The 25619-nt window shown below is 31.8% G+C and overlaps 5 protein-coding genes across 5 annotated transcripts; 4 read left to right on the top strand and 1 right to left on the bottom strand.

The window, feature by feature from the left end:
* The first annotated feature begins 1309 nt into the window (after positions 1-1309).
* On the top strand, positions 1310-2284 carry LOC137821251 (DNA-directed RNA polymerase subunit 10-like protein). Its single transcript, XM_068625754.2, has 4 exons — positions 1310-1461; positions 1605-1663; positions 1828-1922; positions 2018-2284. Exons 1-4 carry the CDS (start codon positions 1426-1428, stop codon positions 2041-2043), a joined length of 216 nt encoding a protein of 71 aa, XP_068481855.1. The 5' UTR covers positions 1310-1425; the 3' UTR covers positions 2044-2284.
* Positions 2285-6195: 3911 nt separating this feature from the next.
* On the top strand, positions 6196-11088 carry LOC137820272 (chromosome-associated kinesin-like protein). The gene is made up of 12 exons (XM_068624256.1): positions 6196-6450; positions 6807-6917; positions 7011-7127; positions 7230-7310; positions 7522-7593; positions 7688-7781; positions 7873-7904; positions 8494-8567; positions 9445-9507; positions 9614-9758; positions 9898-10323; positions 10423-11088. The coding sequence occupies exons 1-12, from the start codon at positions 6325-6327 to the stop codon at positions 10723-10725; spliced, it is 1644 nt and encodes a 547-aa protein (XP_068480357.1). The 5' UTR covers positions 6196-6324; the 3' UTR covers positions 10726-11088.
* Positions 11089-11395: 307 nt separating this feature from the next.
* LOC137820273 (argininosuccinate lyase, chloroplastic) lies at positions 11396-14860 on the bottom strand. Its single transcript, XM_068624257.2, has 6 exons — positions 14491-14860; positions 14040-14420; positions 13295-13443; positions 12877-13168; positions 12568-12732; positions 11396-11961 (listed from the first exon to the last, which is right to left on the bottom strand). The coding sequence occupies exons 1-6, from the start codon at positions 14800-14802 to the stop codon at positions 11713-11715; spliced, it is 1548 nt and encodes a 515-aa protein (XP_068480358.1). The 5' UTR covers positions 14803-14860; the 3' UTR covers positions 11396-11712.
* A 3089-nt stretch (positions 14861-17949) lies between these two features.
* LOC137822826 (protein NETWORKED 2A) lies at positions 17950-22345 on the top strand. Its single transcript, XM_068627828.2, has 3 exons — positions 17950-18321; positions 18815-20583; positions 21105-22345. Exons 1-3 carry the CDS (start codon positions 18228-18230, stop codon positions 22275-22277), a joined length of 3036 nt encoding a protein of 1011 aa, XP_068483929.1. The 5' UTR covers positions 17950-18227; the 3' UTR covers positions 22278-22345.
* Positions 22346-24478: 2133 nt separating this feature from the next.
* LOC137820890 (FKBP-type peptidyl-prolyl cis-trans isomerase) lies at positions 24479-25279 on the top strand. The gene has a single exon (XM_068625201.1). It carries the CDS (start codon positions 24640-24642, stop codon positions 25204-25206), a length of 567 nt encoding a protein of 188 aa, XP_068481302.1. The 5' UTR covers positions 24479-24639; the 3' UTR covers positions 25207-25279.
* The last annotated feature ends 340 nt before the right edge of the window (positions 25280-25619 follow it).

Raw genomic sequence — 25619 nt, 5'->3', positions numbered from 1 at the left:
GTTGCGCATAAGTTGTATTAGCAGCTAATGCAGACAAAATTGCAAAACTGATCTTATTCATTTTGATTTACTCAATCATATATATAATAAAATTATAATTACTATAAAATGATCATTAATGCAATATAACGGTAAAATAGTTTAAGGGTAATAAAATCAGAACTAATAACCAACATGATTTGTTAAGAAAATCTATTTAAATATTTAAATTCTAAAAATATAAATAATAAAACTCAATTGAAATATTATAGTAATTAAAATTATGATTTATTAATGAGAATAGAAAATTCATTTAAATATTTAAATTTTAAATTATAGTAGTTCAGATTTTAATTTATTAATGAGAACAAACAATTATTTAAATATTTAAATTATAAAAATATAAATAATATAATTCATATATTATAGTAATTTAGATTTTGATTTGTTAACGAGAATACAAAATCCACTTCAATAAAATAATAATATAATTATTTTATTAATGTAATTATTAATTTTTTATTTCATTAACGAATACCATTTTAATTTTAAAATAATTGTATCATTCTTAATAAAATAAATAAAACGAGTAATAATGTAATTATATTTAAATATTTTTTTATTTTTATTTATTTATAATGATAATTTTATATTATTTAATTAAATAAAATATACAGAAAATTAAATAATATTTTTTTTACACAAACGTATAATCTTACAATTTATATATATATATATATATATATATATATATATATATATGCACTATTATTTAATTTAATTTAAACGTATAATATATTTATAATAGTACCTCTGGTGTCCGGATAAATAATAAATAATTAAATTATTCCTTAGAATTGCCATTCATTATTATTTTACTATCAGAATTAATAAAATTTAAATAATTCCTAAAATATAATTTTCACTAATTCTTAGTGCACTTTTTGGAAGAAAAAGAAGAAGAGATAACTCCTTTCATAAAAAAAGTTCACTCTCCAAAACTCGTTCCAAAAACTGGAAATTTTATTAAAAGAAATTGTTCCGAAACCTATGTAATGTGTTTCTGAAAGGGATTTTAATATGTTTTATAAAATTTATTTTAAAAATTCTAATCTGAAAATTCTGGTTTGGAAATTTTGTTACGGAAATCATGTTCCAAGGATAACTCTTAAGATACTTTGATAAATTGGTAATTTAAAAATTATGTAGGTGCATTTAAAAATCATAGGGTGCAGAACGAAAATCCACAAGTCGTTGAATACAGGAGCCCAAATAAACATGGGCTGGAATTATGGAACAGCCCATTTACTTATGAAAGCATAAAAGTCCCCTGTGTTGTTTTCGTACGAAAATTACAAAACCTTCAAAATCTTTTCGTTTGTGAAAAACAATACAAAGAGAAAAGAAGGGCGTGGAGTGTGAGCATCGATACAGGATCTGAGGAAGATGATCATCCCCGTTCGTTGCTTCACCTGTGGAAAGGTATTAATTATCTTTCTTCCTCTTTTCATTCCAATGTTCTCGTGCTCAATCAAAATTAGTTAAACAAGTTGGGCCTTTTTACGCTTTTAGGGTTTAGGGTTTTGTTTTCTAACCCTCAATCTCGTTCCCTTTCTCCGATTTAGGTCATTGGAAACAAATGGGACACCTATTTGGACCTTCTGCAGGCAGATTACAGTGAAGGGTTTGTGCCCTATCTCCTCTCTTTTATTCATATTCTTTTTTAAGATTAATCCAAAATTCTTATTCTGCAGTGATGATTATACATTTTACTATTGCGTATGTTCTTGATTTCCGCTAGTTTTTATATGTGTATGTATTAATATTTAACGTAATGATGGATTGCAGAGATGCTTTGGATGCATTGGGACTGGTTCGATATTGTTGTAGGCGCATGCTCATGACCCATGTTGATCTCATTGAGAAGCTACTCAATTACAACGGTAATTTCTGTTCCCTCTATTTTATTTTTTCTGTGTCTTCATTTTCTACTGTTATTTGCTCTTTGCTGAACTGAACTATATACATTTGGTTGCAGCTCTGGACAAGTCCGATCCCAGTTAAGGAATGACAAATGACATGGTTCTGTGTATTCCGTGCCCCGTGAACATGTATCAGTTTTATAGTTTTTTGTTTTAGTTAATTGTTTTGCTACAAGCAGGTCATGTTTTCAGGTCAAGTATGTTTGTTATCTGTTCTTAAGACCGGCTATGGCAAGACCCAGTTTATGTGAATTTCTTATATATTGTTATGACAGACCAAATTTTTGAAGAATGTCGAAATTGATGCCAATGCATGTTCTAAATTTGTTTTTAGGAACTTTGCTATTTGATTTACATTGCTTGTTGCAATTTAACCTGTATATACAATGCGTATAGAATTTATTTGGGGATGAGTTTATGAAAAGAGATTTGATCAGATTGGCTTTGAACAGCTCAAGCAGCATCTACCATAAAATGTGGTGAACACAAGCTAGCAGTTTTATACTTTTTGGTTGGGACATTAAAAATTCACTGTTATGAAGTGTTTAACACAATTTCAGTCAACCAGAGAATGCGAATTAAGAAAGAGGATGTTGTTCTAGTCTTCTATTCTTAAATATCTACTATATCCAGTCCTATAGGATGATTGGTCTTTTTAATTTAGAAATTTAAGACAATTTTCTTTGGTTTCAACAGCAAAAACTATTTTGGTAAACTCATTCTAGTATTTCCTCATTACTGTTATTAGGGTATGCATTTATTTCTTTTCAGAAATGATTATTGTTGTCTAACCCATTAAAATGATTTTTTAATAAAATAAAATATTAAGATTGAAATTTATATATATATATATATAACAAAAATAGTAAAAAAGTATCGAAATAAAAGAGGACTTATAACTAAGCTAGTTGTGATAACTTTTTCTATTTGGATGATATGGCGTATGAGGAATTATGCTCGTTTTCAGGATAAGATTGAGGTTTCTAGGGCTATTTTGGTTATTAAAGACTTAACTTGTCTAGTGGGTAATTCGTCTAAAGCTTCAATGAAGAATGATATGTTTGATTTCAATGTGCTAAAGTTTTTTGGTATTAACACTCGTACTGGTAAAGTTCTACGTCCTGTTAGATGGGAGTTTCCTTCACCAGGCTGGGTAAAAATTAACACTGATGGGGCTGCTAGGGGATATCCTGGTCTTGCTACTTGCGGAGGTATTTTTCGTGGGAGTATGGGGGAATTTATTGGAGCTTTTTCTGCGTTTCTTGAAGTTCAGACTGCTTTGGTTGCTGAGTTTTATGGGGTTATACATGCTATGGAGGAAACTCAAAAGATGGGGCTTACTGCTTTGGTTTGTGCTGTGTTTACTGCTAGGACAAATGTTCCTTGGATGCTTCGTAATCGATGGAATGCTTGTCTTAATTACTGTGGGAAAATTAGGTTTACAGTTACTCATATTTTTCGTGAAGGAAATACGTGTGCTGATAAATTGGCTAATTTATGATTTTTTCATAGAGAACCTTTCCTTTGGTATAATAGGCTTCCACCTTGTCTGTTCTTAGAATTCTTTATGAATAGGTATAGTCTACCTATGTATCGTTTTTGTTAACATATGGGTTTTGGTCTAGTCCCTCCGTATTTTTGTATTTTTTTTTCATGTGATGGTAAATGATTGTTGTTACTTGAGGTGTCAGCCTAGCTGAGATCTTAAGTGGCATAGTGATACTTAACATGAAAGCTTTTATTTAAAGAAGAGGAGGACTTATAAAACACCACATCTCTTAATTATTGTTATGAAGGTGGAAAGTGAAAAAAAAAAATTTAAACCAAATATTGTGTGTATATATAAAAGGGATTTTTGAATTTTGATGTAAACATTTTATATTTTTATTTCAGTATCAATTGTATTTTAAAATTAAGAAAAAAGAATAAACTTTTATAAGAACTAATTGCAAATACATTTTATCGATACAAGACATTATAAATTATTTACACTTTTCTTAATACACAGTGTACTATAAATAATCATTATTTTTTTATGTAACTATTATCGTTAATTTTATTTATTTTTTGAACATAGAGGAATAAAGTGTCTTTTTTCCCACTGGTATAATACAAAAAAGAATTAAAATAATAAATAATATAAGATGCAATAAATTAATTTATTAATATATATTTTTTTATATTATTATAATATAAAATTACTTATTTCAAAATTTTAATATTTTAAAAATAATTTATTTTAATATGTTTTTATATTGAAATGCAATTTTTTGTTTATTAGAATTTTATCATAAATTTTATTTTAGTATAAATTTTATTTTAACTCTAACATGTATTTTTTAAAATTAGTTTTACAGCAAAATATTATCTAAGTATATTAATATAAAAATGTTCTATTATATTAATTAAATTACTTGCAAACTTTTTATATAATTCTCAGTCGTTTGATCAAATAGCTCAGCTTTTCATTCACATTATTTATGTTTTGTTAGTGAATTTAAGATAATGAATTTGAGGAGGAAGTGAAGTTGTTTGTTAAATAATGTGAGAAGTAAGATTTGTGAGTATTATGATATATGTAAATAAAATTTTATTTTTTTAATTGATAAAAAAGTAAAATTACAAATTTATTTTATATTTTAAAAAAATTAAAAATAATAAAAAAAAAAAAATTACTTGTGAATTTTGGATTAGAGTTAAAATTATGGTTAAGTTTAGGTTTAATATTAATGTTAGAGTTCGGGTTAAAAATTGAGATTATGATTTAGAATTAGAGTTAGGATTAGAATTAAAATAGATATTAAAAGTATGATTAGGGTTAGTTTAGGATTGAGATTAAAAGTATGGATTAAAACTATAATTAGAGTTAGGGTTAGAATTAGATTTAGGAGTTGATATTTAATATTTTTATTTTTAATATTATTTTATTTTTATTATATAATATTATATAATTGCTTATATAATATAGTCCATTATATTAAATTATATATATATATATATATATATATAAAATCAATTATATTATATAATAATATTCTAAATTAATAATATAAACAATTTAGTTTATATATTTATAAATAATTATTTATTTAAAAAATATTACATAATCAATTATATAAAAGTGATAATCGATTATTTTGTCATATATCTATATAGAAATTGATTTTTATATATGTATACTCAATCTTTTAACTAGTTTTCTTTCCTCGTTTCTTCATGTACGTGCGAGGAGGAAGGAGTTTCATACTTTATCCACCTTTTTGTCTTCACAAATACATTCACATCATTGGGTACTAACAACATACTTATCTGCAAATTCATCTAAGTGAACAATACTTGTATGGATGCAAATAGTGGCTTAGAAATAACAACAAGATCTTTGCGGATTTTTCTATCACCATTTTTATTTCTTAAGTAAAAATTTATCATCTTGCCTTTCTCCATATTTAATAGGTATACACATTTTTGTTAATCCTCATTCTCAATGGATTTACTCATATCCACAATATTAATTATTAATTAAATATTTTTTTATAAAAAAATATGATATCAAATAAAAAAATGAGATAAATTTTTTATCGTGTATTGTAAATTTATGGAACTAGTTGATTTAATGAGGATTATCTACGTGCTTTCTGAAGTGTACAATACATCATTTGAATAAAACCACAAAAAGTGAAAAAAAAAATATAAATTGTATAGGTTATCCATCAAAATATTTTAGTAATTTAAATTGATATGAATATCATGGGTAACAAGTATTAAGTATTGTAATAAGTAAGAGAATAGTATACAAAGTAAAAACAAATACTGAAATGACTATAAGAACAAATGTAGAAACATAATAAAACAAATATATACATATTCTTACCATCCTTATATACTCTCATATTTACCAAACTCCCATATATATATATATATATAATTTTTAAACTATTATGCTCAAAATCTTTTATTATAATACTTTAATTTGGTAAATTAGTTAATTTGATATATATATTAGAATTTGAAATAACTTATTTTAGTTGCTGCATATTATTATTAATAATAATATTTAATCTTAAACAGTGTTATAATTAATAATAATGATGATAATAATAATAATACCACAAATTTTTGACAAAGAAAATTTGAATCAAGCAGGTTTGGTTTCCCTCCGCAAATCTTCAATTGTTTTGTTTACGTGGCACATGACGATTGGTTGTTTACTTGACAAGGTTAACGTTATAATTTTAGTAGTCGCAGATGTGTAGTTTCAACCATAAGAGAAGTTTGAGCTTCAATTTGGGCAGTGGCCATTCCATTTTCGCTCTTCCTTTCTTCTCTTTTCCGAGATTACTTCCTTCGACTTCGAAAGAGTATAATGAAGAAGACAAGTCGCCGATCCAATCAAACGAGTCCAGTCCATGCCTCATCTTCTGAGCCGAACGAAAAGCAAATCTACGAGGAGAGGATTCGTAACCTCGAGGCACAAAATGAAGCATATCAGGTTCGTCGTCTCGTTAGTACCGATAAAATTGCTTGTTATAGGATCTGAGTTATCAGATGTTTGTTCTTACTAAGTTGATTGAGTTTAGCATCAGTGTTTGCGTTTGTATCGGAATAGGTTTATGGTTTTCAATTTTGAAATGTAATAATCTATCGCTGGAATGGAAAGCGTGTTCCTAATGTTGAAATATTTCGAGTTTTAGGAAGTTAATTGTTCAATTGATTTTTGACAACTTTTGTACAGATTATATTGTTGATCTGAGAAGATTTTAATGAATCTGACAAGCTATTACTGCTGCCTGTTATGATGTTGAGAGGAAGTTACTGTTGCTTATTCGCGTGCTGTGTTGTTTGCAGATTGAGATTGCTGAACTAAGGCATCAAAAACTGGGGAGTGATTCGTCGAAGAATGGAGTTGAAAAGCTTAAGAAAGAGTATCTTCAGAAGTTGAACTTGCTAGAAGATCAGGTAAGTTTTTATTTGTTTGTGTGTGGTGGAATGGAATTGTTTTTGTTGGTGTGGCTGTGATTTGTGGTTTGTTTCAATATCCTGCTGTTTCAGGTTACTGAATTGAAGATGAAACTAGGTACTCGGTCCCAGTTTTCAACTCAAAAGAAAAAGGTCGACGAATCAACCAAGCAGTTGCAATTTGAGATTCAAGGCTTGAAGGCTCAAAAGGTGTCATTTCTTTTGTGGATGAGTTCTTTTATGAACTGTTGCTTTAGTTCTTATCCGTCGCTCTTTGCTTTGCATATAAAATCAACTTGTGTCTACGTACAGGTTCAACTGCAATGTAAGATAAAGTTAGAGTCTGTGCAATTTAGATTATGCAAGGCTCTACTTGAAAAAGAGATTCTTCAGGTATCTATTCAGAACTTAGTTACATTCTCTTGCGTCCAAAATTTCGAATGATTTACGATTTCATTGATAAAAAAATAGGTGTTTTTTTTTCTTTTAATTGACTTATGGGGTATATATTTGCTGACATATCAATTGTTCACAGATCTAGCTGTTGTATTTAGTATTTTCGTTCCCGTTAGCATTTTTATCTTACGAAATATTTTTGTCTTAGCTTAAGAAAGACGGAAGGAGGAATGAAATCAAGATCCAAAGTTTTCTGGATTCAAATGAGAGGCTTAAAATGGTTGGTTCTTGTATTATCCTCACTGCTTTTATGTCCTTTTATTTGTTTTGGTCGCTGCTACGGTAACCACTCTTCTCTCCATTTTTTTTATCAGGTATTACAGCGGAAGACAGAGGAAGCTTCTGCTGCTACTAAAGTTCTAAAACACATGATAGCAACTCGAAAAGCTATTTCACATAGATCAACTGGTTAGAAGACCTGAATACCTGTTTCGTTTTTACTTTATTTGTGTTGGCCCCATCGCATTTATACCCTCTTTTATTGCCGGTTTTCATGTAGGTGCTAGAAGTAGAAATGGTGAACAAATTCAGGTAATTTTAAATCAATTGAAAATTCCAGTTCATAGGTGCTATTGATGAGGGCTGTATGGTTCATAAGTTTTGCTGAGTGATGACATGTGTTACCAACCCCTACTTATTTCCTTACAACTTTGGCTGAATCTTTCTCATAGATCCTTACAGCAGGCACTTTATTAGTTTTCCTGAAACTTGTTTATGGGTCCTTATCTATGATATATTTGACTGAGTGCTATATGGTTCATATATAATACATTTTACTTCCTCCTACACATTTCCCTAGGCTGAATCTTGCTCACAATAGATCCTTTATTATAATGTCTTTATTTGCTCCATTATTAAGGTTCGTGACCCGTTTTGTTGATTTTATCCAGTAATATTTTGTCCATCCTCTATCTCCTTCGTATTTGTTGTATAGATTTGATGCTTTAAGTTACCATTTATGCTCTACTGCAGAATATTATTTTTTATTGTTTGAACTTAATCAGTGGTTTCTTCCTTTGAAAATGTATATTGAATGGGTTTGATTACTGTTTAGTAGCAGTGGTCTAATTTATTAGTTAGCCCAACATACTAAAATATCATCAAAATGTGGCTGGTGCAGGATGCCGAAGAAGAACTTGATATCACAACTAAGTTACACAAGTTATGTTCACAATATGAATCCAAAATGGAAAAGTAAGTCCTGTGTCATTTCTCTCTTCTCTTGTTTTTTTGCTTATGCCCTTTTTCGCAGGTCTTTCAACTGTTCAACTCTGTTGCTCATTTCATATTTTATTAACTTTTCTCACTTGTATTTATTTAAATTTAGTAAGGATGAAATGTACTTCTAACCTGACAATTGATTACTAAATACTTTTTGAAAGCTAGTGTAATGGTGTGTATTTATGTATGTTTCTTTTTCTATAATTCATGTATGTTTATGTATGTTTCTTTTTCTATATATATGGTAGCAATGTTTACATGACAACAACAACTGTGAGCAACAGTAGCTTCCAGAAGTTGAGTAGTGAAAAAACTTATTTAACTATATGGAAGCTAGCACAAGTGTTTCGGATTTTACATTCCTTTAGTATGATATGACTCTAATGTTAGCATATTTTTTGGTTTGAAATGTCTAAATAAGTTAGGGATAAACATTGTATCCATCTAGTTCATTTTTCTAACATCGAATCCTTGTGAGTTCAGGTTTGAGGAGGAACATCCATAATAAATATTCCTAATTCTATGCTGCTACTACCTATTTTTGAGTCAGCCATATAATAATGAACTAGTTTTCTGATTATATGATTTGTAAAACAATCTTTTTCATGTCTCATTTTTCGGAGTATGCTAGTATTTACTGGGTGTTTTTTCATGTCTGCATGAACAGTATAGAACTGAATAGCTTTTTTGTTCAAGAGCATTCAAAATATAAGGATTTCGGATTGATGTTAACAAAATTGTATAATTTGGTTATGTTGCACCATAGTTTGCTTGGAAGAGTATTCATGTCAGTATAATTTTTGTGAAATGCATATAAAGAGCTCCTACTCTAACAATTTGACATTGTCAGGATGGCTGGAGAAATTGTACAGCTGAGGGAAGAAATTGAGATGCTTAGGCAGGAAAAATTAGGGTGAAAACCGTTACTCAATTTTCTTTTGCAGCGTTGAAGACTTGAATTCTACAATATAGTCCCCTTACTAATTTAATATTTTGTTTCAAATTTTTGTTACTTCAAGGTCTCAGTTACAGGAGGAAGAGTGTGACAGCCTGGAGAAAGTTCATGACATCCAAGATCTGAAAGAGCAAATGAACAGCCTTGATTGTCTTCTTAGAGAATTACAATCGCGGAAGGAAAAGCTTGATGTCAAGGATAAGAAACAGGTTGAGTCATCGACATCAAATTATAACTGTACTAGGAATAACACGATGCAAAGTTACAACAAACAATTTAGTATGGACATTTCTATTAAAAGATTATTAAATACACTGTTAATTTCTTACACTCTCGACATCTAATCAGGGGGACCTGGTTCTGTCTCATCTCTCTGAAGAGACTAATGACAAGAAAAAAATGGATACACCTGAAATGAGCAGTGCAAGTGAAAATAGTGTTAAGACGGAGAGAACAGCTGGGGGGCTCTGTTGCTCATGCAGTAAGAAGTCGTTGTGCAAGACTAATAAATGTAAATGCCGATCCGGCGGTGGGAGCTGTGGAGCATCTTGTGGCTGCACACGTTTTAAGTGCACAAATAGGGAATCAAACCAATTAGCTGGAAAGGAACCGCTAAAATCGAATAACACAGAATGTTCTGTGGACGAAGATGGAAGTATGATTGCTTCTGAATGTGCTAAACTACTCCAGAGTGCACTTGTTCTGAAACCTGCTAGTTGCCAGGATAACCCGGTGCCCACAAAGAAGCCATTACGTGACATTCAGAACTCCATGGTACTCTACATCTAAAGCTCTTTGCATTTATTACCTAATTTGATGACCTTCCTTAGATTTCCGACTAGCTTACTAAGCCATTGGACAATATGATTGCAGGTGGGATTGGACAATCAGAAGCAGCAAGGAAAGAAAAAGAAAGCGCGAAAACCAGTAATTCAGCTAGTCACCAAGGACCAAATATCTTCCTCTCCAGAAAATAGCAGCAGTACTGAAACATACAAAATTGAAACTCGGGAAAATGATCCAACAAGGTTTGAAAAGATGGCAAAACCAGTTAAAGACAATAATTCTGGCCTGTCAAATGAATTGGCCACATCCATTACTGATGCAGTTGGAGTTCGACGTTTAAGAAATCCACCCCGACAAGCCAAATCTGTTGTCGGGAAAGAAAGCTACTAGCAGCTGCAAGTATACTTTCATTTGTTCTTCCAGAGCGTTGTGAAAAATCTTGCCAATGCTGAATTGACGAGTGCGGTTAGGTTCTTTAATTTGGATCTCATTAACTCCATAACGTGGTTTCGTAAAAGATCTCACCGAAATTAAAATTGAAGGAGTCAATTAGTGTTGGTCGCCTTTTTAAGGTTTTCCCTTTACAACATTCATTGTTTGTTTTTCTATCGTGTGAAAGCGTGAGTGTCGGAAGTACCTAATTTGGTTTACTAACCAAGTGCTCCCTGATTTCTTAATTAACTTGTATACATCTTTTTTTATAGGCTTAATCATTTTACATGAAATATATTTTTGTTTTGGTTCGTATGTTAATCTGTTTGTATTATTATTAATTTGTTTCACTTGAGAAGGGAAATAGAGGAAAAAAGTAGTGAAACAAGAAGTAAAGACAAAATATGAAAATATACATTGTTTGGACACAAATAATTGCAAAATAAACTAAAATTAAAAATTATGAGATTATTTAACTTTAATTATAAAACATACTGAAGGTTAGCCGTCTGTTCAAGCAAATAATTTTAATATGATGATAATGATCAATTTTTTTATAATATTAATTGCTAAATTCTAAAAATTCATAAAATATGGTAAAAATATAAAGTAAGAAAATACTAACACATAAATAAACGTTAGCCGTCTGGTGGCTAAAGATGATTTTATTTCATTAAATTAAAAGCCACACCATTTATCACGCTGAAATTACAGTCGAACATGTGGTAATGTAAACTGCAAGATGTGTGGGTGGCGTTTTCTACCTATTCAGAAACCCTGACTAATTTGCATATAACACCAACACAATTCAAAATACTCAAAAGTATCATCTTGGCGGATTCCAGAATTACGCGTTGCAGGATCTTTGGCATCCGTAATTACTCCAAGTTTTCGGGATTGGCTTTCCATGACAAGATGAGAATTTCATGACAATCAGGATAGTCTTCACTTCATTTCAAGTTTTTTCATCCAATAGTCAATTTGGCTGGCAACACATGCTGACCCGGTGGAGCCGTAAGAGACAAATTTCTGGATCGCATTTTCTACTCCAAGAAAATCATACACGTCCTCTTCAAAGACTGGATTTATACTTCTTAGCTCATCAAGACTTAAATCCAGCAGTTGGCAGTTCTTCGATGTACATAAAGCAACAGATTTTCCAGCGATATCATGAGATGTTCTGAATGGCACACCCTGAAATGTAATGTGAAAGAAAAATAAAGAATGAGGCTTGCATAACAAATAGAGGAGATAAGATAAGTCTTCATTTAAAAATTTGAAGTTGAACATTAAAGCAAGCAGCCATGGTACAGATGCACGATGACTTGCAACAGAATATATAGAGACATACACACAAAAATAGCCCTCGTTGTTTAGACATCTAATTCTGAAAACTGTATAGACTGCTAACAGGGGAGCATGTAATAAAGACATGAGAAGCATTTCACAAAGTAGTTTATTAAATTAGTATTTGAAACATGATAAGATGTAAAATTTGTAAACATTTATTTCCTTCATTCAATTGGATTTTGGGGATGGGGATGGGGGAGTGTGCTTGATTCTGTTTTCTGTTGAAGCACAGGACCTTAGGATGGGGGAATAGAGATGAGTTCAAACCCAAACTTGGACAGTGACATGCACATTGGTTTTAATATATATATATATATATATATATATATATATATATATATATATATATATATATATATTGCACCAGATGGATTATCTTGTTTTCAGTCACATTTTTTATAGCAGACAGATAGTTAACTCAGATAAGGCAAACCAATAAATGGGACTGACCTTATTAACAAGATAATCGGCAAGTGTGGTTGCATCAAGATGACCAGCAGGTAATGCCTTTTGTATTCTTTCCCGGTTGAAGGTAATATTGAGAGCAAATTCTGCTGATACCTCAAGCATCCCCAATATAGTTTTAACGCTGTCAAATACTGGTTCTTTGTCTTCCTACTTCCACAAAGGAACTTTTTTTTAGTGTATCTCAGACAAAACAATGCAGAAATAAAACAAATGAACTGAGGAACACACCATGAAAGAAAACATGCAATTCAAGAAAAGTTACACTACACTTTGTTTTTACATTTTAGCTACCTGCAAATCACGGTTGTAAGCATGAGGAAGACCTTTGCACAATGTGAGAAGAGTAACCAGGTCCCCTATGACTCTGGCAGACTTCCCGCGAACAAGTTCCATTGGATCTGGATTCTTTTTCTGAGGCATAATACTACTTCCAGTTGAAACAGAGTCGCTTGGTGTGATAAATCCAAATTCCTCCGAAGCCCACAGTACCCACTCCTCACCAAGCCGAGAAAGATGCACAGCTGTGATGGCATTAGCAGAAAGAAACTCCAGTACAAAATCTCGGTCCGAAACTGCATCTATACTATTTAACATAATACAAAATCAGTTAGCATAGCACGTAAAGAGATGTATATAAAACTTGACACCAATCAGATGGTAGGTTAATTACATAGATTGACTTCACAAAAAATAAAATGAAGTGAAATACCTGTTCCTTAAAGGAGCTGTAAATCCTAAAGCTTCTGAAGTCATGAATCGGTCTATGGGAAGACCTGTACCAGCCAAGGCACAAGCCCCTAAGGGGCAGAAGTTCATCCTAGCTCTACAATCTACCAAACGCCCAGCATCACGCTCAATCTGCAAAATAAATAATAGTTCTAAAACTATATCCAAATATAGATCACCTCCTTAATTAATTGAATAAATTTGATAGAACATACATTTTCAACAATTACAATGTTAAACACATTTTCCAGCAGAGTTTAACCAGAAAATAAAAGCCTGATGGCTGGTAATCCAATTTTAAAAAAACAAAGAACAAAACACTTCACATAGACAGTGCTGACATAAATATAACAACACCATTCATTTGTTAAAATCCCTCTCCTCTCCTATTATTAACACGAGATATTTTAAAGTTGGCGAAACACATACATTGGATCAACAACACTGTTTTCTAAAGAAACTCCACACTACTCAACATCAATTTCTCATCTAAAATCTATCAAGTCATAAAAATCATTTCTGAAACAAACACGTACTAAATATAAAAAAACAGAAACAGCCAGGAGATTTTTCCCATCCTCTTCTTCCTCTATTTAATCTAATCCTAAGTGCTCAGGATACAAACACCTTCAAATGTTCAAATATGCTCAGTGGACAAACAAATATAAGAGAATAGAAACCCACTTTTCCAAAGCAGTAAACAAACAAGGCCTAAACTACGATCAAACCTCCTCAACATAAGCCAAGAGAAGATGCTGCAGCAAAACGGGCTGCGCGCGCTGCAAGTGAGTGTAACCAGGAACAATGAGACCCTCGTTCGTCAAAGCCAGGGTCAGCAATGACACCTGAAGCTGCTTCATGCTCACGAGGATCCCGTCGATGGCGTCGCGGCACCAGAGGCGAAAGTCAGTCAAAACCTGATCGTTTCTACTCCGAGCGGTGTGGAGCTTCTTCGCAGGCTCACCAATGATGTCGGTGAGCGCAGCCTCGATGTTCATGTGCACGTCCTCTCTGTCAGCTCTCCAATTGAACTCTCCATTCTCAATGCGCCTCTCTATTTCCTCCAAACCTTCAATAATGGAGTCTCTGTCGCTCTCGCTTATCAAACCCTAAACAAAGAACAGTGAGTGTTTTGTTGAACGTTGAATTGGAAGAGTGATCGCTTATTTTGTAACTGACCTGGTGAGCGAGCATTGACGCATGCGCTCTGCTCCCCTTTATGTCTTGCTTGTAGAGCTGCTTGTCGAAGGAGATCGACTCCGTGAACCTCTCCACGGCGTCTGTTACGCCCTCCTTGAACCTCCCTCCCCAGAGCTTGGCCTCCTTGGCCTGGGCCTGGGCCTGGGCCTTGGCCGGAGACGGTCCCATTCTCGGCGTGGCGATTCTGCGTGGCGGAAATGCGCAGTAGGATTGAGTTGCAGAGAGCGCGTATCGAGAGGAGGAAGAGGGTGCTGAAGTGAAGCTTGAATACAGCGTAGCTGTGAAAACCATTGCTGAACTTCAGATTTCAGGGTTTTGCAACTGTAACACACTCCTCTCCCACTCTGCGGTGTGCCTTCAATATATTTCTTTACCTCTTTTTCATATTACTTTATTACTCCCAACAAAAAAGCACTTCACACTTCTAATTATTTTTTATTATTCCTCAAAAAAAGAAGAATAATTATTATAATCAAACTTTAAACTCGTCAGAAAATGAAAGCTATAATTTTATTTCCGTTTTAATTATATTAATTCATTGTACCATTAAATAAATATGGTCGTAGAGAAAATATTAATAATATATTAATTTATTATATTCTTTTATATAATAATATATGGTCAATTTTCATTTTAAATATAACTGTAGAAAAATAATTGATATTAATATAATACATATAAGTTTGTTGGTGTTATAGTGAGACACTTGTTAACATGTTAACTAAATACAATCACAGATCTTTTAATGGGTAAAAGTGGTCTTACTCCTTCAAAAATTTCTCTTTAATTTATTTAAATATATATATATATATATTAAATTATATTTTGATTTTCTAAAATTCTATTTTAAATTTTGAGTTCTCCAAAATTTTAAATATTGTTAGAGATGACATAGATAATAATAATAATGTGACATGTATGTGTTTTTAATTATTCATTTTATTAGTGACATTCTTTATTAAACCTAATTTAAGTTAAGCTAACAAGTAAAACAATTTATTTCTTACAAGCATTTGATAAGAGTCATACTTTAATACATTTTTATTTACACTTCAACCTTTTAAAACTTAACAAAAAACAATATAAATAATATTTGACTGGTATGATTTAGGATCTGAGGACATATTCTATGCTTATAAATCCTTGTATAAGATATGTTATAGTTAAACCACTATTCAATTTCCAATAACTAGCCTATTATCTGTATTTAAAAAATGTAATATTTAACAAGGTATACAAAAAGTGTTTTAAAAAAGGAAGAAGGTGTAGTAAAAAGTAGATTAAAAAATATGGAAAGGTATTAAAAGATTTGCAAAATATGAAAAGCTATAAAAGTTTAAAAATGAAAAAGCATAAAATTAATTTAGAAAGTTATAAAAGTTTAAATAGTTTAGAAATATGAAAAAAAACAAACAAAATTTAAAAAAATTCGAATTAAAAAATATGAAGTATACGTACAACTAGTTTGAAAAGTATAGAAAAAACATAAAATAGTTTAAATCTAGTAAAAAAAAGTATACAACTAGTTTAAAACTATACGAGAAGGTGTACACATATTTTGAGAAAAAAAAGTATAAAAAATGTTTTCAACAGTATAAAAGGTATAAAAATAGTTTATAGAACATGGAAAATAAAATAAAAAAGGTTTAGAAATAGAATAGTAATGCTTTATAAGCTATGAAATATTATACAGATATTTTAAAACTTTTGAAAAAAAATAAGTAAATAGTTTATCAAATATTAAAAGGCATATATATATATATAATTTTAAAAAATATGTACAAATAGATTTTAATACTAAAGTAGTTTATGGGCTTTTAACTTTTAACATACAAGTTTCTTCAATGAGCTTTTTAGCTAGTAATTTATAGGTTATTTGATTTTTTTTATCATTATCTTTTGGTGTTTCTCACAATCGAAATGAGGTGGGTAAGTTAAAGGATATTCTTGTGTTCTCATACAATATCTATAAATTTTTGGTTTAAGAAGTTTTATTGCATTTTTTGGATTTTGTTTAGTTTTATTTCACATGGTCATTCTTTTTTTATATGTTGATGGCGTGATAATAGTTAGATATTATGTGTATGAGATTATAGAGTTAAGATTGCACTTGACAAAATAATTTGAAATGAAGGATTCAACTATTTTCGATAATTTTGTTATATATTCTTTTAAATTTTATCTTCTATCTCAATCTAAGTATATTGTCACTATTCTAGTACAAACTCTTTCTTATACCGTATATATTGACACTCTTATTTAATTAAAGACAAAATATAATAGTGTCATTTATTTGTTCATTCTATATTATTGTACTATTATTAGCAATTTAGTATATCTCAACATTACATGTTGTAATATTGCTTATGTTATGCATGTTGTGAGTCAATTTATTATTTCTTCAATTACTTTGCATTGGAAAGTTGTTCTCCACATTTTTAGATATCTTTGAGGGTATTCACTTTCTTTCATTATTTTTCCTTAGAGTTGTGTGTTTATTCTAATATTAATTATGTTAGTGGACTTATTGATCATAAGTTTACTATATATTTTTGTATTTTATTAAGAGACTCTCTTATATCTTGGAAGATAAATAAACAATATATTGTTTATCACTAAGTTAAATATCTTGTCATCATTCTAATAACTATTCAACTAACATAGTTGCATGAGTGACAACAACTTAATTTTTCACAAGCATACAAAATATGTTAAAATTGATATTCATTTCAATCATCACATGAAATCAATATATTTTCTTTCGTATTTTTCAACTATGAAAATAATTTACTCTAATTATTTGGTCTAATTTTTATGTTATTATCATATTATGTATTTATTATACCTTATTTTAGGCTCTCTATTAGGAACTATATTCCTCTTCGTTATATATTTTGTTTAAAACTCATAGGATAAATATGTTTTTATCCTATCTTTATAGACAAGATGTTTTATCAATTTATCAATTATTTTTTTCACTATTTTACTCGTATGTTAAATAAGTAGGTTGATTTTCGTATGGTATTCTCCATTCTTTCAGTAAAATAACGTGATTTTTACTGACTTTTTATTTTAATATTTTACAAAAGTTTGAATCAAATACTTAAACTGTTTTCCATTATTTATGTTTAGACTTTTTTTTTTATTTCTTTAAAAAAAATTAAGTGCCTTTATATAATTATTATTCACCAGCATATCATTGGTCTATTTATTAGTAAAGGAAAAAAATGTATCTAAGAGAAAATAATTTATTAAATGTTGCTAGTTAGATTTTTATTTTTTGATAAAAAAATCTTTATTAAGAAAGCTAAAGGATGAAATGTCATGGAAAATAAATTATAACTCCTTTTGAAATTATATTTTTTAATTTTAAAAATTATATTTTGCTTCATGAGAGATTAAGTACCACTTAAAGGCACCGTGAGAGGGGAAAATATTATAACAAAGCCCTCCAAACATTTTGCTCTTCAAAGGATCCAATACATTAGACACCAATAATTGTGGAGAAGTATCCTCCTCTTCATGTCTTCTTTCTCTCTTACCTAAATTTCTTCAACCACCAACAACATCATTAATAAAATTGCAGTTATTCAAATCAGACATTTCGTGTTCCTTAGTTTGCTAATCTATGTACCACCTTATTGGTTTCATTTATCTTCATCACCAAGGTGTGACCTCAATGGGTTAAATGTGTTTGATTGTAACACAAAATAAAAATGTTGCAGAGGGCCGCAACCAATGCATATTCATGGTGGTGGGCAAGCCACATCAGGACAAAACAATCCAAATGGCTGGAACAAAGCCTCCAAGGTATGTATCTCTGTTAGTATTACATAGCTTCATGCTTTCTCTCTCTTAGTTTTCAGTTATCTATCATTAATTCTATCAAAACATGTTATCTTTTTGTTCAACAAAGTAGCAATGTTGTAATATTCACATTTTCATTTCTCTGGATTTCACAAACCCTTCATCATTTAGAAATGATGCAGATTTCTTGATTTGTCCTAATATGGCAAGGTTGTCTGCTTGCTTAAACATGATGCATTTCCTTCCACATATAAACACTTGCCCCCTTTTTACATGTTCACCATTACAGAAGAAGCTTAGAAAAATAAAGCAAAATGATTGTAATGTGAAACAAAAGATAACACTACAATGGCCCGATACATATATGCATTGATGGCATGAAGAACAAGAAGCAGAAAAATAAAGACGATAATCTCATAATTCTCACAACTCCAACCCAATTTTCTTATGCCATTACTTTGTAAAATAATGAATCTGGGTTGGAAAAATTGAACAGATATGGAGGATGTGGTGGCTGAAACCCTCAAGATCATTCATAATGAAGGAGAGTCATTTTCCCAAAGGGCAGAAATGTACTACAGGAAAAGGCCACAGCTGATAGGTTATGTAGAAGAAGTGTTTCGAGCATATAGAGCATTGGCAGAGAGATATGATCATATATCAAAGGAACTCCAAAGTGCCAACCGCACTATTGCCAGTGTTTTCCCACAACAAGTACATTATAGAATAGATGAGGATGATGGTGAAGAAAGTTTCCCTGGAACAAAGTCATCATCTCAAGACCCCAACAATCAAACACGAAAAGAAGGCATTCCTAAGGCTCCAAATATCCCAAAGCATTTTAGAAGCCGATCCATGCTTTTTTCTCCGAAAGGTCCAGCTAGGAGGATTGTCAGTTCTGCAAAATCTCCTCCCATTAGTCCTAGTTCAGGTCTGAGAAAGGCTGAAGCACTAGCAGAAGTTGACAAGCTTCAGAAAGAAATTTTGTCACTACAGACTGAGAAAGAATTTGTAAGGAGCTTGCATGAGCATTCCTATGAAAAGTATTGGGAAATTGAAGACAAGATTACAGAAATGCAGAAAAGCGTTTGCAGCTTGGAAGATGAGTTTGGCATTAATAATATCATAGAAGATAATGATGCACGAGCTTTGATGGAAGCAACTGCTCTAAATTCATGCAAGGAAACCCTGGCTAAGTTGCAAGAGGTAAAGGCACAATCATCTGAAGAGGCTGAAGAATCGTATCAAATGGTTAAGGAAGATCAAGGCAAGCTTAAAATCCTCAGAGATTGGTTCGATTCTAAACATACAAGTCAAGGAGACCAGGGAGCAGAACCAAAAAGCATGGAAGAAGAAGAGGTGTCTAGCTTGGAAAAAGAAATGCATGAGTGTGAAGTTGAGCTGTTGCAAGACACAATCATTGAACAGCTTGATTTAGCTTCAGGTAATTCTCTCACTTTGGCAGAAATGACTGAGAAGATTGATGAGCTTGTAAATAAGGTTGTTACACTGGAAACTGCAGTCTCTTCTCAGACTGGCTTAGTTAAGAGACTGAGATCAGAAGCAGATGAAGTTAACAAAATTATACTCAGCTTGGAAGAGGACAAAGAAAAGCTGATAGAAAATTCACAAGAAACCAAAAAGAAGCTCGAAGAAGTTGAAGAAAAGTTGAGGATAGTTAAAATTCTCAATCAAAGAGTCAAAAGGCGAGACAACAGTCTCCAAACACTCTTTACTAAGGCCAGTTTTGATCTTGAATATCTTTCAGGAAAAATAAATGATGTGGAGCCAGATGAGGAGGGAGAGAACTTGCAACTTCACAAAAACAGAAGTGCACCAGATGATGAACTAAAAGAGGAGTCTGAAAAACCAGGTGATGACACAGAAACCATGAAGGATCTTAAGACAACAGAGGAGGAAAATGAAGATTATAGTGTGAATCTTGGTGATGTTAGAAATGAAGATAACAAGTACAATTTGAAGAAAAGTATTGATTTAATGACTGGAGACAATCCAGAGTTAATTCCTCTGAATAATGATGATTTGTCTGAGCCAAAGAGTAATCTTGACACCGAATCACTTGATCAGGCGACTGGTGAGAAAGATCAAGCTAACTGGAGTCAGATGTTTGCAAGTGGATTAGATGACAGAGAAAAGATTTTGTCGGAATTCAATTCAGTTTTAAAGAACTACGAGGATGTAAAGGGCAAACTCAATGATGTGGAGAAGAAAAATCGGGACAGCATTTTCGAGTTGTCACTTCAGGTAGTCAACCAGTCTGTCTATCTATCTATCTACTTCATTATCATATAGAATAACTTACATGAGCAATGTAATTTCAGAAACAAAAGTCTGGTTGAACTTTGTGCAATTTTACGTGTCTCTCACTTACAAGTAGCTTAAAGACTCTTTATATATATATATATATATATATATATAATATGAGAAGTGCAACATTTAAAACATTAGGATTCTAAAAGCTTTACCTTTCCCTTAATATTTTTTTTCCTTTTTGAATTTGTAACAGCAAATGTCCTTCCAAAGAATAATTGTTAGCATTTGCCAAATGGCCCTAATCCTGTACAAGTAAATGAACAAAAAAAAGTTTTCACTTAATTTTCATATCAGAATTTTAGTCATAAACTAATTATAATTACTCTGAAATTGTTTAATGCCAAGTTAAAATAATAGGTGCAATGGTCAGTGTCGAAATTTTACTTTCTGAAGTTGTATATTAGACTAAGCATTTCCTGCAATCCTGAGGATGTGTATATCTATACTTGCAGGTAAGGGAATTGAAGGACACTGTTGAAACTAAGGAAAAAGAGATAAACATTTTACAGCAGAAGCTGACCTGCTCTGAAACAAATTCTGAAGAAAGTCCTCGCACCACTCTCCCAGATTATAACTACACGTCACAAGAAGCACTTATTGGAAGTGCACCTCATGAAACAGACACAGAGGACACTGAACATCCATCTTCAAACACAGATGCAGGTGCAGGTGCAGGTGCAGTTAGTAATTCTGAAGAAAGTCCTCGCACCACTCTCCCAGATTATAACTACACGTCACAAGAAGCACTTCTTGGAAGTGCCCCTCATGAAACAGACACAGAGGACACTGAACATCCATCTTCAAACACAGATGCAGGTGCAGGTGCAGTTAGTACTTCTGATGCAGATCAACACCAACAATATATTGATAAAAAAACAAGGATTGGCATACTAGTGAAGGTGACATCAAGCCAGCATAACAGGAGGCATTCACTTTCAATCTTGGAGAAGAAATTTCGTTCAGCCATTGATAGATTGCTGGAGGAGAACTTGGAGTTCTGGTTGATGTTCAGCACCTCAGTGCACCAGACACAGAAGTTCCAAAATTCCATACAGGACTTAAAATGTGATCTTAAACACATAAGGGAAATTAATATATCCCAAGAGAACTCAAATATTATACAATCTGAAATAAAACCAATTATTAAACACCTGAGAGAGATAAGAACTGAGTTACTACTATGGCTGGAACACAATGAAATGTTGCATGAAGAGTTACAAAGTAGGCACCCATCGTTGTGCACCTTCCAAGATGAAATAGCAAGAGCAGCCAATCCAAACTGTGAATCAAATATGGCAGACCTAAGTGGGTATCAGGCTGCAAAGTTTCAAGGTGAGGTTCTCAACATGAAGCAGGAGAACAACAAGGTTTGTAGTCAATTGCATGCAGGTGTCGTTTTTGTGAAGGGATTGAAAGGTGAAGTTGAGAAGATGCTACAAGAACTGAGTCAAGAAATGGGGGTTAACAATCACGACCAAATTACAAAACAATCCACAAATCGTCCTAGAATACCCTTGAAGTCTTTTCTGTTTGGTGTCAAAATAAAGAAACAAAGGCAACCGGTCAATGCATGTGAGAGTCCAACAGAGCAGAGACAATACAGTGATCTTGCAAGTTGCAACTGATGATGCCTTTGAATATACCAACTTTCATCATCTTGTATTCAATTATTTGGGGAACTCCATTTTCTGTATAGTTACTATCTCATCATGATTTTTATGTTTTCCTTTTACGATTAGTTTTTGAAAACATTTTGAGATATATACCTTTGGTATCTTTTTTGGTCAGCAAAGACAAAAATTATTAATGAAATACAGGTACTGCACAAGGCATCAGTTGCAAAAAAGGGGAAAAAAGAAAAAAACTAGGAACCCTTCCCATGCATGAGAGCTGATACAAATGTAGCAAAAGTCAAAGTTCGAGGCAACCTATAGGACTTGGTGGGTACTGCAACCCAAAACACAAAATTAAGTTTCAAATACAGAACACTTTTAAAATGTACTATCGACTAAAAATTATAACATTTAATAGGATATAAATGAGGATAAACTTTACTTAAAGTAGATTTAAAGTAGATTTTATAAGCTTAAGATAAGCTTAGAGTTTACTTTCTTAATAAGTTTAAGTTAACACCTTATATACGTGCCAGCCCAACACCTTGGCTGCCCTCTAACCTCAGGCATTTCAATGAGTTTGGTTTGCTGTTACCAATCATTAACAACTCACGCTTAAACACCCTTGCATTTGTTAAAATATCAATCAATTCCTATCTAGAGAAAGCATTTGTGTTCAGAAAGCTATTAGAGATTTGCAAAATGCAAGCATATATTTGGATTAGAGCTCCACTCACAAAAAGAGAACTTGTTCCTCTTCATCTTCCTATGCATGGACATCCAAGTTTTAAATTTTAATGATTCCCAGACTACTTCCCAATTAGGTGCTTGCTCTCGTTAAGTTGCTGTCTCATTATAAATTTAGATCCCCGTAGCTGCTTGTTAGTTGTTATGAAGTTTGAATAAGTCTTAACTAGAGGTTTGTTAAATTTTTTTAGTCTGTTTTATATTTTAAATTGAGAATATGTGGTGCGGTATTTTTAGCTTAGTTTGTCATTTAAGTTTATTTAATACATGTTGATAAATAAAGAAGTAGTCTTCTTCCATAATATCAATTCCTACATTTTAACAATTCGTATCTGACTTTTATTCTTAAGGGGTGAGCGTGATAATTGAGAGCTTATTATACATACACAAAATGCAATCCGAAACATCCTTTTCAACTTTAGCACCTCCAACCTTTGAAGGTGAAAGTTATAATGTTTGGGTTCTTCGAATGCAATCCTATCTGATTGAGCACTTTAACATAGAGTCATATATGATTTATACAATTACATATGACAAGAGTAGCAATCTAAAGAATAACAATATGAATCATGAAAATGGCCACCAAGAAAACTATTCATCATGCAAATATTTTGAAAAAGAAGGTCATGCTCCTTTTGGATAATGGAGAACACTGGAAGTTGAAGGAGAAACACATTTGTCTGTAGTATGCATTCAATTCTTAGATTTGATTTTTGGTAAGATGCCCCTCTATTATATAATCTACATACTATTAAATTGATAAAATCTGCTCATTAAATTTATTGTAACATGTACACAGACTCATTCTAATGTAACCAAAATATCTATTATGTAAAATAACTCACTTTAGTTCAACCAAAGCTATCTTGTGTAACCAAATCTTTATCTTTTAGACTAAACAACTAAAATATCTATTTTAAACCATTTGGTTTTAAATCATTGGAGTACGAACCAAGTTTTCTCCTTATTCTCTAAAATCTTTATTGAAGAAATTATATCTTTTCTTTGAAGATAAAGATATCAAACTTAAAATTACAACCAGTCAAAACACTTTTAAATACCAAAATATTAATTCAAAAAAATTAAAAAATAAGGAAAATAACCAAAACTATAATTATATCACAGTAAAGTCTTATTAAATAAAAAATTACAACATATTTCTGTAAAATTAAAAAAATAATTAGCAATCACACTTTCTTTATATCCAACTATAATAACAATAACATTTATTATATGTCAAAACAACAAGAGAATTCAACACATAGAGTACAAGAAAGCTGCATACCATAAAAACATCACTGCCCATAAATTTGAATTCTATTTCTTAACTGTGATATAACTTAATATTTTTTTATGGTAGTAACTTCTAAATTAAACTGGTAGAATAATTTATAATTTTTCATCATGTGTTATTTAAATTTTATTGAAAGGACTCCACATAACTTATGTCCCCAGAGGTCTAAATAATATTTGAGAATACAGTATAAAATTAATTTAAAAAAATATACATTACTACTGATTTTATGGTGGAGAAATGAAGTGAGAATGCACCACATAAAATAAAAACAAACAAAAACAAAGAATAAGTTATCCTAAAGAAACACAGAAAGATCGAAAAGAAAAAAAAATGGCAATGTTAGCATCACCCTATGTAAAACTCTCACTGTCATTCCCACCTCCCTCTTCCAAACCCAATCCCCGGCGTCTTTTCATTCTCCGAGCCACCGAACCAGAAACCCCACCCTCTGGTTCGGAACCCTCCGAGCCTGAACCAGATGCCACCGACGATGACTTTGACAGCCGCATCAGTCAGCTCCGCCTCCGGTACCGCAGCGGCACAGGCAAGAAAGCAGAGATCCGAAAGAGTCGAAAGTCAAAGAAAGGAAGCTCCGGATCCGGGTCGAGCGTGTTCCTGCCGCCGGTGGCGCTGAAGGAACCGGTTTCTGGTGGCGTGAGGGTGGAGCTAGGGTTCAGCCAGTATAGCGAGCGGTTGAACGGTCGCATTGCAATTCTGGGCTTGACAGCGCTGTTGCTGGTGGAGCTGGCGACGGGGAAGGGCGTTATCAACTACCACTCGCCGACAATTATTCTGATTCAGATCTATTTTGTGGCTGCGGTTGGAGCTATCTTTGTTAAGTATGAGAAGGAGAAGATCAGTGTTTGGCCTCAAACTGATTCTTCCACAAACAAGTGATTTTTCCATTGTTTTTGCTGATGAAATGTAATTATTGTATGGTTGTTGAAATGAATGTTATTTTGGAGATAAATTGTGATTTTTTAGATTTACAATTGTATTATATTATTATATGACACTCATTCTTATTTGAGATAAATTGAAATTCAAGGTCCTTTTGTGATGATGGTCTTTTCTTAACTAAACTATAGCACGTTGTTCCTACATTCTAGATTAAGCATAAATATTTCATGTTCCTATATTCTAAATCTTTTTCTTTTATTTTAAGCACGGTTGTGATTGTTCTTATTTCCTGTATGCAGAGGATGCAGGTTGCATAAGTATGAAAATGCATTCAATAGATAGAATAAGAGAGTTTATGCGTATAATCCTAAACTATTCAAGTAAATTTGGAAAAACTTAAAAAGTAAATC

This window comes from Phaseolus vulgaris, chromosome 9 (genome assembly GCF_051622355.1).
Source record: "Phaseolus vulgaris cultivar YP4 chromosome 9, ASM5162235v1, whole genome shotgun sequence".
NCBI classification, from domain to species: domain Eukaryota; kingdom Viridiplantae; phylum Streptophyta; class Magnoliopsida; order Fabales; family Fabaceae; genus Phaseolus; species Phaseolus vulgaris.
This window is presented reverse-complemented; position numbering and strand designations above follow the sequence as displayed.

What these genes read in the sequence shown, in the direction of transcription:
- LOC137820273 (XM_068624257.2), bottom strand. Translation starts at nt 14,802, where the DNA reads ATGGTTTTCACAGCTACGCTGTATTCAAGCTTCACTTCAGCACCCTCT. An exon ending in CGTCAATGCTCGCTCACCAG is followed by an intron (nt 14,421 to 14,490) that starts GTCAGTTACAAA and finishes TTCTTTGTTTAG; the next exon opens with GGTTTGATAAGCGAGAGCGA. An exon ending in CCGATTATCTTGTTAATAAG is followed by an intron (nt 11,962 to 12,567) that starts GTCAGTCCCATT and finishes ATTACATTTCAG; the next exon opens with GGTGTGCCATTCAGAACATC.
- LOC137821251 (XM_068625754.2), top strand. Translation starts at nt 1,426, where the DNA reads ATGATCATCCCCGTTCGTTGCTTCACCTGTGGAAAG. An exon ending in GTTGCTTCACCTGTGGAAAG is followed by an intron (nt 1,462 to 1,604) that starts GTATTAATTATC and finishes TCTCCGATTTAG; the next exon opens with GTCATTGGAAACAAATGGGA. An exon ending in GAAGCTACTCAATTACAACG is followed by an intron (nt 1,923 to 2,017) that starts GTAATTTCTGTT and finishes ATTTGGTTGCAG; the next exon opens with CTCTGGACAAGTCCGATCCC.
- LOC137822826 (XM_068627828.2), top strand. Translation starts at nt 18,228, where the DNA reads ATGTTGCAGAGGGCCGCAACCAATGCATATTCATGGTGGTGGGCAAGC. An exon ending in GCTGGAACAAAGCCTCCAAG is followed by an intron (nt 18,322 to 18,814) that starts GTATGTATCTCT and finishes AAAATTGAACAG; the next exon opens with ATATGGAGGATGTGGTGGCT. An exon ending in TTTTCGAGTTGTCACTTCAG is followed by an intron (nt 20,584 to 21,104) that starts GTAGTCAACCAG and finishes CTATACTTGCAG; the next exon opens with GTAAGGGAATTGAAGGACAC.
- LOC137820272 (XM_068624256.1), top strand. Translation starts at nt 6,325, where the DNA reads ATGAAGAAGACAAGTCGCCGATCCAATCAAACGAGTCCAGTCCATGCC. An exon ending in TTGAAAAAGAGATTCTTCAG is followed by an intron (nt 7,311 to 7,521) that starts GTATCTATTCAG and finishes TTTTTGTCTTAG; the next exon opens with CTTAAGAAAGACGGAAGGAG. An exon ending in CAAATGAGAGGCTTAAAATG is followed by an intron (nt 7,594 to 7,687) that starts GTTGGTTCTTGT and finishes TTTTTTTATCAG; the next exon opens with GTATTACAGCGGAAGACAGA.
- LOC137820890 (XM_068625201.1), top strand. Translation starts at nt 24,640, where the DNA reads ATGGCAATGTTAGCATCACCCTATGTAAAACTCTCACTGTCATTCCCA.